The sequence below is a fragment of the Mya arenaria genome, chromosome 17 (assembly GCF_026914265.1).
Source record: "Mya arenaria isolate MELC-2E11 chromosome 17, ASM2691426v1".
Taxonomy (NCBI): Eukaryota; Metazoa; Mollusca; class Bivalvia; order Myida; family Myidae; genus Mya; species Mya arenaria.
Genome location: NC_069138.1, coordinates 51,081,414 through 51,099,222, shown reverse-complemented (window position 1 = coordinate 51,099,222; position 17,809 = coordinate 51,081,414). Strand labels below are relative to the sequence as shown.

General features: G+C 33.3%; 1 protein-coding gene across 1 annotated transcript in view; it reads right to left on the bottom strand.

Moving 5' to 3' along the window:
- The window catches only part of LOC128223598 (uncharacterized), a 28,294-nt gene extending 23,131 nt beyond the window's left edge, over positions 1–5,163 (bottom strand). Inside the window, exon 1 of the mRNA XM_052932872.1 lies at positions 4,827–5,163. Coding sequence (XP_052788832.1) covers positions 4,827–5,163 — 337 coding nt within the window. The remainder of the gene's footprint in view (positions 1–4,826) is intronic.
- Positions 5,164–17,809: the final 12,646 nt, after the last annotated feature.

Sequence of the window (17,809 nt, the reverse complement as noted above, 5' to 3'; positions counted from 1 at the left end):
CAGCTTTACTGAAGAATAATGACCCGTGTTAGTGTTTTCTAAAAAATAGATCAGTCTTGCGCCGATCGTATTGGGCCAATGTCAGTGTTGATGTGTAGAGATTGGTGGTGGTCGTTCATTACCCCATAAATCAACATCGCCATACTGTTTGCTTTGTCTTCCTATGTTAATTTTCTTACCATTTACACACAATTTAAGTGTCTTCATGGTTTAACTTTATCATATGCTCTAACACACCGGAACGACTCTCTTTTATTCTTTATCAAGATATGATTCTTCAAGACACTGTCTGGATGGCACTGCAAAGTTAACGTTAGAATCTTCAGGCTTAAACGCACCCTTTCTGTCTTGACCCTGATTTTTCCATACAGACATGCACCTGAGAAATTTGCCCTTAAAAAGTCTAAGCGCTATCCGCCAAAATCGCTTCACATCATCAGAATAACGCATATCTTGCATATCTCGAGTGCTGTCTTAGGGAAAACATTCAACAACATCAACAAACAGTAAATTTGCAAATTTTATTAGACAATGGCAAGTTTCTCTCCGCTTAAAGGGTTGTGAATTTGACATACATTTCAAGTTAATTTTCTGATTTAAGATATTCTTACACAGATGGAATAATCTGGATTATATCTTGAATTGTTTCAATGTCCCTTTCCTTAAAGGAATCGGCCATAATCACGAAACATGGTTCTGTTTGAACTGCAGTTGATGTTTTCAACAGGGACATGTCTTCATAGTTAACCCTCAAATCATCTTCGATTTTGATTTCACTGATTTGTTCAATCGCCCTATGTACATCCTTATCAGGGGTTGTTGCTTTTGGGATCTTTTTCAATGGAGAATGGTGTTCAAGTTTTTTACAGTTTTATTTCATTATTTATCATTCGAATATTTGCATATTTTAATCTTCAGATTTCTGTCTTTGTGTTGTGCTGTATAGTAAGTTATGATTTGGCCGAAATCCGTGAATGGAAAATCGCAGTAAATGCATACAAATTCTTCCTTTTTTACCTAAAAAAAGCCAATATGCAAGGTAAAATCAAACATATTTTATCACAATATATGATACAATTTCTTACAAATCACTATTAAAAATTCGCAATAAATCATACGAGTTTATAATGTATACTCGCTGTAAAGGATACACTACCAATACAATGTATGATGCAGTCATTACGTTACACCAGCCAGTAAATTATAAACAAAATCTAAATAGATGACAAATGTTCATAACAAATTTGCTTATACTATTTGAATATGCCTTATTTGCAACACATTAAATACAAGTATCACATCAAAAACGGCATAATTCGGATGAAAATCGATTATTAAGGCATAGACCTGGAGTTGGATATCAGTGTCCCCTAGTGAGTTTCAACGTTTTCATACATAACACTTGGTTTACGACTTGAACAGTGCATACACAAGATAAATTGATTCTTTATAATATGATTTATGAATAGTTTACTTACTGTTGTCCAGAGTTAAACCATTAAAATGTGCTTAAACTAAACCTCCCATGTAAATATCGTGTATCGGCCATTGAAATCACCTCGCAATATCCAGTACAGTCTCCTTTATACACTGTGGGATTATTAGGCGCGGCCTGAAGGACACGTCTATAGGGATACATGTTTGCCATTGTCAATAGGGAAATGTATACTGATAAATTTTATTTATGAAAAAAAAGATGATTTGCTAATGATATCAACTCTTATTCAACTTTACTTAAAATTTGTCGTCAATTACCGTTTTGATGCGTGTAAAACTTTCGAAACGTCAAATGAAACGAATAAACCTTATATTTAAAACAGGAAATTAAAAAAGTTATTGTCTGTTGTTTTTTTCTATTGACTGGTCACCGGTCAAACGAGTTCGTTATTTAAGAAATTTACTTTCTGTGAAAACGATTTATATACATGCTGTGGTAGTAAATAAGCATGTGAGAATTTACGGGCATATTGTGATTAATAGTTTAAATTATGCATTTGATAACAAATATAAGTGCCTTAACACGTAATTAATTTACCATTTTAAATTTAAGTGTTATTAAATGAAAGTACAAAGCTTAATTCACACGATTTTACTAACACATATAAGTCGCAATTATGAAGTTAACACAATTTAAATTTAACTGTTATCGTAATTCACACGATTTAAAACAAACATTAATGAATAAAAGTAGGCCGAAAAGGATCAGACCGAAATGATATCACGGCCGAATAGACCCGACACCAATAATTTTATCGATGATAATGCAAGGTACCAGTCTAAATAATTTACGCATGCCGGAGACGACCGAGTAACTACGATCAAGAAAGTTGATGTAACCGTCATAGTTCGGCTATGTCCGTGTTTATTCGGAATGTTAACAATTGTATATATTGTCTTTATCATAATTATATACTGCAATTATCTGAATGTAAACCTTTACGTATTGGAATATGTAGATTGTTACCATGTCTTTTTTGTAACATGACATCTACTTTCTTGAATGTTTGACCTCTCTGTAAATAGTCTGTGTCTTCACTGTTCCATATTGTACTTTATTATATGGCTATAAATGTGCATATGCCGTTTAATGCTGAATAAAGATATGTTATGTTATGTTATGTTTAATCAACTCGGGGTTTATATTGACAATCAGATGAACATAAGTGTCACACTGATAGTCGGTTTAACATGACTACACGCATCTTATACATAATGTGCTAGTTACACATTTTGTTTTGGAAATTGGTGTTGAAACAATATAATCAAGTGATTGCAGAATAAAATGATTCTAGCTTCAGGTAATTTTCAAATATCAACCAAAATCAAAAAGTATTTTTACTTTCAGAATAAATATTTTTGGCAACAAATTATTACTCAAACATAAATGATACGTGACACAATTAATTTCTTCAGTTTTGTTTTAACTTTTTTTTAATAGAAACTACATACAAAATCCATATCAAATATAATTTAAAACAATCCAACACTTCTTACATTTTCCAATGAAATCATAAATCTAAATTATTTTCTTTCTAAGTCGTAAAAATGGTATCACTGCTTTACACTTCATTTATGTTGTCAATCGAATCGATAAGTGCTTAAGAAGCAGACAATAGTTTCAGCTGCTGAATGCCTTTTTCGCTGTTTCAATGAATCAAGTTATGTGTTTTGAGGAAACGCACCGGCGAGTAAATTACAAAACGTGTTGAAATTGTCGCTTAAAAGAAAACAATTTCAGAAAGTGTATTACTATTAATTTAACTGTTACGTCTTTAGCATATAAAATAATCGACAGGAATGTGTCTTCTGTTCTGGTATGAATTGGTACTAAAAACAGACAAAACAATTTTGGACAAGAGTTTGTCAAAAATAGCTGAACGTAACATAGCCACAATAACGGGCGATCAGGTAGACTTATTTTTTAGCATTAAAGGGACTATATACCAGATTGGCACCAAAAGTTTTTTCTGTAACGAATCGCAGGACTATTTTATAAAATGGTCTACACTTTGATATCATAATTGCAAACAAATATACCAAAATGAAAAAAATGCGAGTCAGAGACCGGGTTTGAACCGGTGTCGCCAATATTGCAGTCCAGTGTTGTATCCAACTGTGCTACGAAGGCTTACCATGAAGAGTTGGAATATTTCAGCTATATACCTAACTTGGTATTATCACGTGATAACATCGACTAGCCAATCACGTTTAAGGAATTAATTCTACTAGATAGACATACCTAATAATCTTTTTTAATGGAAAAACACGAAATAACTGCGAAACATAAATTTATTGTAAACTATGAGGTACTTCAGTTAGTTAGTTTCAATATATTGTTCACATCGATACCAAGTATATGTCAATGTTCGACAATTTTCTTTTTTTTTCGCTACTTCATCATACGGATTACAGCCCCTTTAATCACACTATTAAGAATGCCACGTCATGCATACAGCATGTATGCTGGTTCTGAAGCGGGTTATCTATGTACTCACCTAAGCAATTGTTTATTTCGAATGCAGACCTCCGACATCGGTTAATTGGTAGTATCTATTTATTTGATATTCATTTATGCCTATCCGAAAGCCATAATAACTATGTAAGAAATACAATACTCAAACAAGTTTGTTTGCGTCAATGAATCAAGTAAACAGAAGTTTATGAAGAGACAATATGTTCTTACTTGTTTTCTTAGTGGGTAATTCCAAATTATTGTCAGATCAACTGATTGTCATTTTTTATAAATTGGTATAATAATTTATTATTTTAATTTGTTTTCAGGAGAATCGCAAGCACTTATATACTTGAAACGCATTAACACGAGGAATATAATATCATTTTAAAGTTTACCTTTGTGCAAGAGTAAACACATATGAAACAAATATAACATTAATAGACCTAGTGCCACTTTCATTACTAAAACATACTAAGACTTTAATAATTTTATATTAAACAGGATGTTACTGCTATGTTTTTAATTATTTTATTATTACGAAATGAAAATTAAAGCCAAAAAAACCCACACATGATACACACAGAAAACCATTTTCTTTTTGTTCATAGTGCAGTGACACGAGAGAGGAACAAACACTTGTTCATGCCAAGTATTTATTAGATCGAATTGTAATGAGGACAGAAATTCCAGAAAAAGAAACCAATAAAAATGTGACTGTTTTATGTGAAATGTTTTAATGTTTAATCCGTTCGTAAAAACCTATTGTTGGCATAATAGCACCCACCTACGAATCTGTTAATGTCAAACAATGTTTTTATATATATAACAGCTTTTGTTACGGCAGTCTTTGAAACAAAAATAAAGGTATTACCGTTTTCACAACATGTGCCATAAATATGATCAGGACAGCTACATCGGTACTGAGAGTAGGAGCCTCCGTTGTAACAAATCTTGTTGCACTCTGAATCCTCTGACCCTCTATCTTCTAACTTACATTCCCTTACACATTTATCCCAGTCCCAGTCAGTATCACAACACAAACTTCGTTTACGGTATCTCCGACCACCACCACATGTCAAAGAACACGAACTCCATGCTTTCCATGATGACCAATCACACCTGTCAAGACTTTCGCAGTTATCATCACCAGACCACCATACGCAATCAATGATTGATTGAAAGGAGAGAATCAAAACGATAAGAATCATAGTTTTTGTTCTTAGCTTTATTGTGACACTATATGTCTCACAGCGATCACTGATGATCATTTGTTAAAAGCGTATGTCTAAATGGTAGCATCTTTCACAAGCGATATTCAGGAAGTACAATTGCGTTTATTATTATTGAAAAAGCTGCATATCAATTGTTATAATAAAAATCCTTTATTTAGACAGAATATGTTTTATCACGTGTTTTAAAAGTATCATTTAAATCATGGAATGTTGTATTGCATTTCAAAGAAAAACGGTGTTATGAGTGATTTTGATAAAACTGAAGTGTATTTATAGAAAATAACACACACAATACATTTCAGACAAGCCGCTTGGAATATTTAGTTAACATCGTTACCATTAACATAAGAAACACATGCAATGGGCGTCAAACAGCCACAGTGACCCAACCAGAACGTACCCAAAGCTTGAATGACTTTAAAGTCACTTTTCCAGAAGTTGCTTATATAGTTCGAATCTCTAAGGGTTTTGTATGGGCAAGGTTGGTGCTAGATAGGTGCTTAAAAGGTTATCAAGAGGCAATAATATATATGTAATCATCATTTCGAGTTTGAATTCAATGTGCAATGAGCTTGTCTTCGCACTGGTTCTCCCATCCCCCCTCCCCCCAAAGATGTTCAATCGGTTGTCTTTAGCTGGAATTGTGATGACCATAATTATTTTGCGATAACTGGGTCGCAGCGTTACCCAAAAATACTATTCCGATGTTAGTTTCCCAAAATTTAAATGCAAATGTGGTCACGGCCTTTAAAAATAATGTGTTCATTTTGTACGATAAAAAATGCGCAGGCATATATAGCCACCGAAACGTAGAATTTGTTGAAAACCAACTTGTTAATAACTCGTCTACATTTTCCTAACAGTTTTGACCTAGCTCCCAGTGACTTGAAGAAAATGCTTGATGGAAACAACTATGCAACAGAGAAGCATTGATTGCGACTGTTAATTAATTCCATCGACGAAGGCCTACATCTTGGTTCACAGAGGAATCATAAACACTTCTGACACAAGTGTAAAAAATGATAGAATAAATAGAAATACAAAAAGGGTTCCACTACATGGCCATGTGGGTTTGATCACATCGTAAATGAGCGCCCCTTATAGATCAGTTAGTAATAGAACAATTTGGAACACACTGTCACAAAGGCCTATGTCTTTGAGGAAGAAGATAATGTTTCTCACTCATATTGTTTGATGCAGTTTTATATAGTTACGAGCAAAGCATGTTTTTGTTTAACTGTCACCTCATATTTGTATTGGTACTGCAGCCCAAATCAACAAAAACACAAATGTTATCATTTGCATGTGTATTGCTGGTGTAAACTAAATATGTAAGCGTTGGTATCAAAGCTGGAGATAGTTTAGTCATTTTGAGTAAATGGAGTTCTAGGTTAAGCAAATATTAAACCAATACAAAATGGTTTTGAGATGTTTATGGTAAACATTTCATTTTTCGTTTCAAAAGTAAAAAAGGAGTAAATATAAAAAATAATTATCGTTTGTGTGATACATCCTCCCTTAGTGCCACATACCCTTAACGGAAGCATCCGGCATGATGTCTTGGTAAGGCAGCTTTGCGGCCATCGTCATTAGACTCCAAAAGAGACCCATGCTTACGTTAAAGTAGATTTCGGATGTCTCAGTGCAGAACTCATCCTTTGTTGACTAGTACAGTTCCATGTTATCAAGATGAACTGTTATGGCTTTCCAACTGCTGTGTTAAAACGCTTAACATACATCCCCAATATTATTGTAATAACACTGTGAACGATAAATCAATAAAGTACCTACAGGGACAAGACCAGTGGTCGAACATTAAAAAACAATGTTTAAAGGCACAAATCAAGGGCACTAACGACACTTACAAAGAGACACGAACGTATAAACACCACACACATAAAAACAAACACCACAAACAGAACATAAACGCTTCAAAATAGTGTTACGAAAAATGATTGAAAACATAAATTAGAGATAAATTACTTTTTCGATGTGGGTTTCGGTTCATGCATATACTATTTATAACAAAGGAGTATTAAGGTAGCACACCCCTAACGGTAATAATTTCAAACTATGATCAGCTTGATAATTTCTTAATGTGTATCATTTCCTGGTTTCAAAAAAGAAATTTACTTTCAAATAACAATTTTATTTAAATTTGAATAACCCTACCCCCATTTCAAATATTTTGATAAAAACTACATCACCCTAGATAGGAAAAATCATCTATTTCATTTATTTTTCCACATTTTGGTAATAATTTGAGTAACAAAAATATATTTGCTTTCAGAAAAAAATACGTAATTTATCACACCATCAACAAATATACTCAAACTGTACTGAAATAGCCATATGGTATAACAGTTTTAAACAACCTTGATGTTTAAAGCAGAATCAACAAGTTCTGGAAATTCTCATTACCTGCTCATTATTAATAATTAACCTTTTTTGAAACATTATGCAAAAAAAAAATCAGAATGTTTTACCGTCTTGTTTAAAACAAAATAAGGGTTTGAAATTCCCAGCCACCTATTTCAGCCGTGACTGCAAGTAAGAAAATCTTCAAAGAAGCTAAAATTTATGTGTAAGAAATAGAAGTATTTACTTTTTAATGAAAATACTATTCTGTAAAAAATGTTAGCTATGAGAAAAGAAAATCGATCCAGATACTTTTTTTCTTTTCTTTAATTTTCTTCAAACCGCTACCATGAAACCCTCAAAATATATGAATTCCTGTGCTTAACAACATAGGCTGAAGTGTTAAAATTGAAGAGTTTCAAGTAGAGGATTTGATGAAGGGTTGCTAACTTAAGAAATGATTACATCAAAATTAGAATGCTTACGCATTTCGAAATACTTGAACAGCTGTAAAAATGCTATCATAAGAGAAGCTGCTAAACATTACTTGAATGTGAACGTGTAGCTTTCCGTACCAGAAAATGTTGTAGTTGGCCATAACAAACGTTTGCAAAACCTCCCTTTCATGTACGGTATGGCTGACCGGTTCCCATTTAAAACGATATCCGTGTGATTTGACGATGTCGTTACCGTCTACCTTCCAGGGGCCTACACCCTTTTCTTGAGTGTGGTGTCATCATTGTTTCTGTAAGTACGTAAAAATGGAGGTCAAAGTAGAAATACTGGCTGCTAAGCTTAGGCGTTCTACAGATGACAAGGTCTGGTCTAGCTGTCACCACCGACCCGCCTGCACAACACACCTAGTAAACTTTATAAGAGTACGGTATTTTTTAACGCAAAATAAAGAAAAATGTTGATGATGCATTCACCATCTGTAAGTATATCCTGACGCCCCACTGCGCAGGTCCCAGTACAGCCAGTACGCCTTTCACCCGGGAACGACTCCAAGCTGCTGGAGCCGAACCCTATTACTAATCCTGTTCTGGAACATCGCCAGATCGAACAGGTTATTTTCCGTAGCTAATTTGAGCACAAGCCCATTTCTAGACATAAATGTACGTCGGCGGTCAAATATTACTGAAATCATTTACATACCTCGGTGTTTATTTATAACTTCTGGTTGCGAAGTTGTGGTTTGCAGCTGTAACCTAAAACACATAGAATCTTTTTTAGAAGTGCTTGTATGCTAGGCCAAGTATGGATAGCAGCATCGTCTATGAGGACGTAGGGTAGTTGAGAAGACGTAGGGAATGCCGATGTTAACATTTTGTGACGTGATGTGACACTTGTGTTAAGTCGCTTATGTGAAAAGGACTTAATCTGGTTATGGATTTAGTGAATACCCCATTTTGCTTTAAAAAGTAACAATCTGTTTTCCAATTCGATCCTCAAAGATTAAATAACTAAATGAACAAAAAACAACTTTACGAACAGTCTTTAAGATAAGAGGCAGCTTTAATCGGACTTAAAGATAACTATCGATCATAAAAATATCACTGACCCCAACGTTCACCTCAATCAAAAACGGTGTTTAGAAAAAACAACAACTTAAAATTGAAGCAAATGTAAGCCGTTCTTCTTTGCTTCAGAATAAGAGCAACAAAAGTGGAAGTCAAACAAAAATGGTATTAGAGTCAAACATGTAAGTCAAGCTGAGAGGTATAAGTGTAATGTTCCTGGAGTCGTAAAGGCCGGAGCCCGGAAAGTAAACATTTCCAGATAGTACAGTTGGGCGTAGGTTTTTATGTTATACGTACAAAATAAATAGTATTATCGTCTGAAAAGTAAGTTAATATTTTACACTTCGTTTGAGCTTTAAATAATAGGATAATCAAGTAAACGTCTATTTTTCATATTTTAAGGATGAAAAAAATCAACTTCTTCTGTCTCAGTAAAAGTTATAAAGAATTTGACTATTTACCCTAAAAACGGATTTCGCCATTATCGCTATTACTTCTTAGGGATGATTTCGTATATTTAATACTAATGTTATGGTTTTAGTATTAAATGTCTAAATTTAGCTAGTTAATGATTAATTAATATGAATAAGTTGTATTCTTAATAGTTTTCTTCTTTTTCGTAAGTTTGATAAACTTGACACCCCTACTCTGTAACATTAGTTGTATATAATAGTTTCACCCATAGGATTTGTTAAAATTGACCATTCCATTTTGGTCACGTGATGTTAGGGTATATAAGAAGCGAAATGCATAGAAATAGTTAGTTCGTGTCTCGACGGCGATGTGAGAAATTCAAGTTAATATATAGGGAAGTTTTGAAGTATCTTTTTGTACTGTTTAGTAAGGGTTCTGAACTATTGGAGGCTAGGAGAATTAAAGTGAAGCATTGCGCTACAGCTTCTAGTTTCCAGGTTCGGACATCCGTGGGGTTTCTTTTTGGCCTCTTAGTAAGCCTGGATCATTGCGATACAGACGGAACAGGGTCAATGGTTTGATTCCCCGTAAAAGCTATACACTTAGGACTGCAGGTTTTGTGATTGGTTTATAAGCGTTTTGTTTGCTGGTCCTGTAAGATAAAGCATAGGTGTCGAAGTGTTTCTGTTTGTTCGTTCTTGCTTTTGGGATAATTGAACATTGATTCTTGAACCATTATAATTATTTCCAATCATTTGGTTTTGTAAGCAAACATTGTTAATCACTTGTATATATTATTATTTTCATACTTACTTTTTGGGACAATGCAGTCCGAGAATAGGTTTATAGTTCAATTTGAAGTAGCGTGTCCGAGCTAGCTAGGGAAGAAACGTTGCATAAGTATCATAAATGTTTTTCAATTAATGTCATCGCGGAGAGATGTAGTCGACATGAAATATATTTTCAAGATGATTTGTTTACATGTTACATTTAAATTACTTCACACCAAGAGAAGCGGACATTGAAATATCGCCGTCCAAATAATCATAGTTAACAATTTTAAAGTTAAAATCTAAATAAAGCACTAGTAAAACATGCCTTTTGATCATTTACTGCAATGAATGTAGTTTTTATTCTCGTGCACACGTTTTAGCTTACCTTTTGAAAGGATAATTGGTCATCGTCCGTCGTTCATCGTCAATATATTCCATCAAACCACTTCTCCTAAACCACTACGATAATTTCAACCAAACTTCATAGGAGTATCACTAGGATGGACCTCTTCCAGATTCCTTCAATACAAGTGGATCCATGCGGAGCTCTAGTTCCTATGGCAGCTAAAAGGAAACCACTGTCCCCATCTCAACTGATTTCACAGAATTGCTTCTTAGGTGACCCTGTAAACAATTTCTTCATCCCATGTTGATTCGTAAATAACATGGACGAAAGAAAGCGGGGGTTCTTTTCACCATACGTCTATATGAAATCTTTGTAAATCTTTTCCTCAGAATCCGCTGACATTACTTTAAAACTATTTCAATGAAATGTTCCTCCGGTGAACCTCTTTTAAATTCCTTCATCACAGGTTGATTCGTAAAAAACATGGCCGCCAAGGGGCATGGCTTCTGTAACGTAACAGACACGAAACCCCCAAAAATGGAAGCCAAATCGTGACTTCTAAATTACCCAAGTCCACACTCACTTGTTATTAACATGACGACCTTTTCATAATTATGCGTTTGAACACAATCAGCTGTCAACAACGTACTCTTCAGCATGTATTTACTTTCCGAATGGTTATGTAACCCAACATTCACGAAATATGAATTAGTGGACAATACCATATCAATCAAATATGCCCTACAATCATTGATACGTGTTGAGTATGAAGACAAATGATACAATCTTTTATCGTTTATGTATGACAAAAAAAGAAACAAACTTTGTTTAAGAAGATGTTAAGGAATTGTTTTTATGAAATGAGATTTAATAAAAAAGCCGATTAATTCATTAACGTTGTCGTTACGTTACAATACTTAGCCAATCATGTCTGTATGGAAAACAATTGGTCCGATTTTAAAATAACTACTTAGTAATGTTCCTAGGGTATCAATTAGGGCATATTTTAGTGAAATGCTATTGTCCAATTATGCATATTTCGTGAATATAGCCTCTCCCCTGTCAACCGTTGTTTTAATTCATCGATATGATATAAGAAATTTGTCGAGTGTGTTTGAGGTGTTTGTATTTGTGTATGAGGTGTTAATATGTTTCTGTCTCTAGTTTATTGTCGTTTGTGACATTGCCTTGTACCCCTAGCAGGATTAAGTGTTAGACTAATGAGCTTGTCCTAGTTTTTATTGTATTATTGACTTTTATTCTCTAGCTTTGGTATGAAATTTTCGGTGATTGAACCGGGGACTTCATGTCTCAGACGCAGACTCCCTACTTCTCAAACTCTCCGTGGGGTTTATATAGATACAAATGATGCAAGCTATAACAACCACTGAATTCGAAGAAGAACATGGATTGCTACGGTGTGTATCATGTCATCAGAAACATTATTTTGATAGCACCGAGTCGTAACAACGAGGACATTCAATTTAAGACTTAAAAATATCTGTCTAATATGTACTAAACATCTAAAGGAACACATTGTATAAACAGATCAGTCTGCCCGATTGTTGAGGGACATAAATCAAGACGTGTTAAAATATCAAAATAAGAAATGCTACATATCATGAATTCCGTTTGGTTTGGTTAAATATATCATCCAAATTAGTAAGTGGTCTCAAAGCGTTTCAATTTTCAAGGGGAATAACTAGGTTATGTTCCTCCGTGTACCATATATTATTTAGTATATGATAATCGACTCTGTTGGCAGCAAAAGAATGTACTTCAGACAAGATTTGTTTGAATTCACAAATTCAATTTCATACATTACAAAACTATGAGATCCTAATAATATTTATGCAAAAAGCAACAGAAACAAGCTCAGTAGCAAAATGTTTAAACAACGCCAAAGAAATAAAGCATAATATCACAAACAAGAAACATAGAAGAACAGCACAAAACTCCACAAACAGCACAGTGCATACAAACTATATATAAAAAATAGGTATGCTTATCAAGAAATGTTAGGTACCGCCTTGGAACGGTCAGTAAAATGTAAATTTACTAGGGGTTTAAAACCGTTTATGTGCACAAACCCCACTCTTATCCCAACAATCCTTAATAAAGATAACTCACAAAAGGTAAATCTAAACAAAGTATGCATTAATCATACTTCTTGGCTTAATATTGCCTTCTTAACCTTATGCTGTATTTTGTAAATGCAAATTAAAACTAGTGTTTGATTTGGATTTGGAGAACACTACATTGTAACGCAGTTGTAAAGTACTCAAAGGCTTTTCTTAAAGTGTACGATACAATAATATAATAATACTTTACTTTGCTGTTCTAGTTCATTTGTAGAAAACAATAGCATGTACATATTTACAACACAATTATTACGTAAGTCAAATGTTACATATATGATTTTTTTAAGTTTATTTAACTTACCTTCTTGATAACTATTCATTAATGATTTAAATATATGTAAAGTTCATTCAGTATGCATATTGCACTTTGTGCACAGTCTTTCTGCTATGTCGATGCCTCTGTATCTACCTTCTTCAATCATAAGTTCATGTGATGAACATCTGAATCGTGATAATGCCATTCTATGTTTAATATTATTAATATAGTTCAGATAGGGTTCACATACAAAAATCTTCTTATAAGATTTTAGCTTTCTACTACTATTAACATCTTCAAGTCAACATTGGACGTATTGATCATAAACACGTTGGATTAACATCTCCAATTCAACTTTCGTAAATTTGCATTATGCCACATGTATGTATAAACCAACTCATCTAATAAGCTTTTACTTGTAATGGCAATTTATTTACATAGTTACCATTTTGATCTTTTAAACAAAATATTTTATAAACTAATGTGTCAGGGTTTTGTCTGAGTTTGTACCAATATTTAAGTGTACTAATTTTTCTTGATATATTTAAAGGAAATCTCACCTTTTATGTTCACCGTTAACTGTCGAATTTGTAGTTTGTTGTTATAGTGATAACATTTGCTTTATTATTTTTATTTGTACTCTTTCTACATCTGGTGCTTAATGAAATCCTCACACTTCAGATCCATAATTCAAAATAGGTAACACCATTGCATAAAAGTGTTTAAGATTTCTGATATATTTAATGATACGATATCAAAAAGTGACCTCAGAATATATAAAGCTTGTTAAGATAATCTTGTTTAAGTATGGAAAACTTAATCATTTGAAGACATTGTTATACCTAGGTAAACGAATTTGTTAACATTCCTTAATAACATATTATCCTACATTATATCAATATTTTTAACACTATTACCTTTTTTACAAAGTACAGAGTATGAGAACAGCACAGTATCATCAGCAAAAAGCAATAAGAATAGTTGCAAGTCATCAATAGTAAAGACATTTAAAGTATCATCTTGCATAAAACTATACATATCAATTATCTTATTAATTAAAAGATAATTAATAATGATGATAAAACTTCACCCTGCTTTACATTTTCGTTCATTGATTTAAACATCTTAGCAATTTAACATGAACATCCATACATACTTAACTTATACAATCAAGGAATGCACAGTATAACTTTCGGTTTTCTTTTTTAATTATTTTGTTGATAGTAGACTTTAAGACAAAAGTACAGTCTACTGTGCCTTTTCCAGAACAAAATCCACACTGGAACTCGGATATCAAATTGTTGCTCTCAGCCCATTTTCTGAGACTATTATCTAACAATGCCGAAAATACTATTGAGAACATACTGGTTAAAGTGATTTCACTGTAATTATTTACGTCATTTGGATACCCCCTTTTAGGCACTAGAACAATTATCCCCATTGATCAACTACCAGGAGGATATAATCTGTTAGTATACATATGCTCAAACATTTTACACAATGCTGTCCCTAATATATCTTTGCAATCCAAGAAAATATTTGGTAATAATAAATCAACAATTGCGATATTGCATAAGTTACTTCAATAATAGAAAAATCTATATCTAGATGTTCTTTATCTACGTCATTATTCGAAAAAAAACTTTATGATTGGAAAACAACGTTATAAAATGATCCAAAACTCCTGTTTACTTATACAATTTTAGTTCTGTGTGCTTTTTTGCTAATATATGTAATTTGATTTCTGATCGATTTTGGATTTAGTTCGTGCTCAACGTTTAGCCAAACTAAGTCTCCCCCGTTTGCTACCATCAGCTGTCTGTTTTCATTATTGTTTAAATGTCCTCATCTCCTATTTGAAACTCTAATATCACGCCTAGCAGATTCACAATATTTATTGTACCACACACTAGAGAACTAGTGTCGGTCTAGTCCGGCCAAAAAGGCTAAACGTTTTATTATAAATGTGCTTAGAAATGTTTTCAACACCTTTATCTACACCAACATTTAAAGACAATACATTTTCAACAATATCATCAATATTCTTAATTTCTCATTCTATGACTTCACGGATTTCATCTATTTTGTCATTGTCCCAGTTAATATTATCAGTTTTAACATTGTTACTTTGTTCTTTGGTAATAAACATACATGTGAGCAAGTTAAATTGTATAGGGGTATTCGTGGAACAAGATTCAAAATCATGTACAATAAAGTTATCAACAAAGGGGAACAACCAATGCGAACTTATAGCTTAATCAATAAGGCTGCTGCCATTTCTTGACATGTGAGATTGCCTTCCTCTGCATCGTCACTCAGGCAACCAATAACTATTTTACATTAGTTACTTAAACACATCTCAAGCAGTTTTAGTCCCGATGAATTAACAGTATTTTCTATTGAAAACCTGTAAATTCGTGTTAATGTTCATAATAACTTGTATCGGACAAAATATCCGTTTTATTGCCACACCTCGCAATTAAATCATCAATAACTGAAACGACACCAACTTCGGAGTATTTTCTTATTTTTTTGTTTATTTTAACCATTAAGTAACATTTTCATAAATATCTTCAACAGAGATATCATTTTTAAGGTGGTCCTTTAAATATGAACATATTCCTCCATTCCCTCGCTTAGATTTTTTTAATAAACTATTCTTTCAAGGTACCAAAATTGAAATATAGACATTTAATGTGAATTTATGTTTTCTTTGCCAAGTTTACCCTCCGATCGGGCTTTCGCAAGTATAAGCTCTTTTCTGCGCTCTTTAACTTTTGTAGGGTACTGATCCGACACGTTATAGATTTTCTCAGATCGACTTTTTAAGAGCTTGTTTACAACAAAGTTTGGACGCAGTTTCCTTGAACTTCGCATTAACGGGTCGAGTTTTGCTTAAATTTGCCTATTCGATGGGTGCGATCAATCGATATTGTTAATTCAGGACCCTGCATGTTCAACCCGTGTTTACAGAAAGTACAAACCTTTGCTCCACAATTCTCAGAGACAGGCAACGCATCTCTAGAGGTTGGTGGTTGATTGTTCGGAGTCGTTGTACTATTATTTGCAGGATTGGTGGTGTCATTGCGTTGTTCAGTATTTAGGACTGCTTGGCTGGATGGAGTGCATAATTCCCATCACTGGCTTTCAGGTATACCAAAGAATAGCATATTGTCTCTCATTGACCTACATTTGAGGTCTATAACATCAATTGTTAGCGACACATTTTCTTCGGACAGTGTTTTGCTGGACGATTTTAAAGAGGCAACGTGCTGTTTCAATGTTTTTATATTTGATTTATTTGTATTTGTAGATATATTGAAAGTATCGTATTGTTCACTTATGAATTTTTGGCTTGTCTCAAAACCATTGATTTTCTTTCCATTTTATCCAAACGTGTTGTAATTTCATTTACAGTGGACTGGATGGAACTTAATTGACCAAGTTTCTTTTCAATAGTGTCTAATCTTGTCAGATAACAGATTGTACCCATTAAGTATTTTAGACGTAATTGCATCCCTCGAATCATCAATTACTACTTACCCGAAATGTGATATCTTTTTAATGATATTTGTGATCAAGTCTTTTCCTTTTGATAATATAAAGTGTTTTAATTTAAGCAATCTCAATACTTAAAGCTTTGCTTTGTTGCTTCAATACATTGTTCTAGGTAGGTAATAATTCGATAGTAAGATCATAAGATGTTGGAGATATAACCCAATTTCTATATTCTTCAAAATAGGGTAGCAGGCTGCTTAGGATATAATCTTAGTGTACTTACTTTAAGATATTCGATGTAATGTCTAGTCAAAGTCATAATAAACTTATAAATATAAGTAAATTCTTATCTAATGTCCTGTACAATATAGCCTGTTTTTGTAAAAAGGTGCTTTCATCACATCTCAATTTCTCCAGCATAATAATACAATTATGCATATGACATAATGATATGATTTTCTGCATATAGTTTTGCTCCATGTGCCGCGTATGTGTGCACCCTGTCAGAATTTTGATCAAATATATTATGTTTTATTTCATTTTATTAACATAGTGTATTGTGTCGATGACTTTAAATACCGAATAAATTGAGTTTGTGGTTAAGATTGTAGAAAAACAGAATACCTTAGATATAATTATTATATTTCTGAAGATATTTGTAACTAAAGAAACGGAAGCAACAAAAACCGCGACTCAATTTAGTATGTTAATACCAAACAACATGCAAAGATTGAAAATAAATCACGGCAAACGTATACAAATGCAATGTATTTTTATAACGAAATATAGTTAGACGTTATGTTGAAATAATTAGTTTACGGTTTTCCGCCTGCATCGAATTACAACGGTTAAGCTGACAAAAAAAAATAGTAACGGCCTCACACAATATTAAGGCATATATGTAAATATACTGTAAGCAACATTATGAAATATAATAACACAATCACCAGCTTTGCAAAAACCACGCGTTGCAAATAGCAAGTCAATTATTACAATGTGAATATTGTCTTGTACACGCTCGACATCCTTGTTGGATAAGTACATGTTATAGTAAAGAACAACTCTGTTATCTTCGGGGAAATAAGCGTAGACGATGAAGCCACAATGTCATATGTATTTCCGGTGTAATAGTTGATATCCAGAATGTCGGTGAATCCTTCTCTGGATCCCACAACGAGGCTGTACACAACTGGAATTTCCGGAAGAGTATCGAAGGCCTGTTCCCCGTCGATGTGAATAAGATGCTCGTTTCGAGTTACAAACATAGGGCTTCCTGAAATTATAGTAGTTGCTTGTCCCTGAAGTTTTCATAGTAT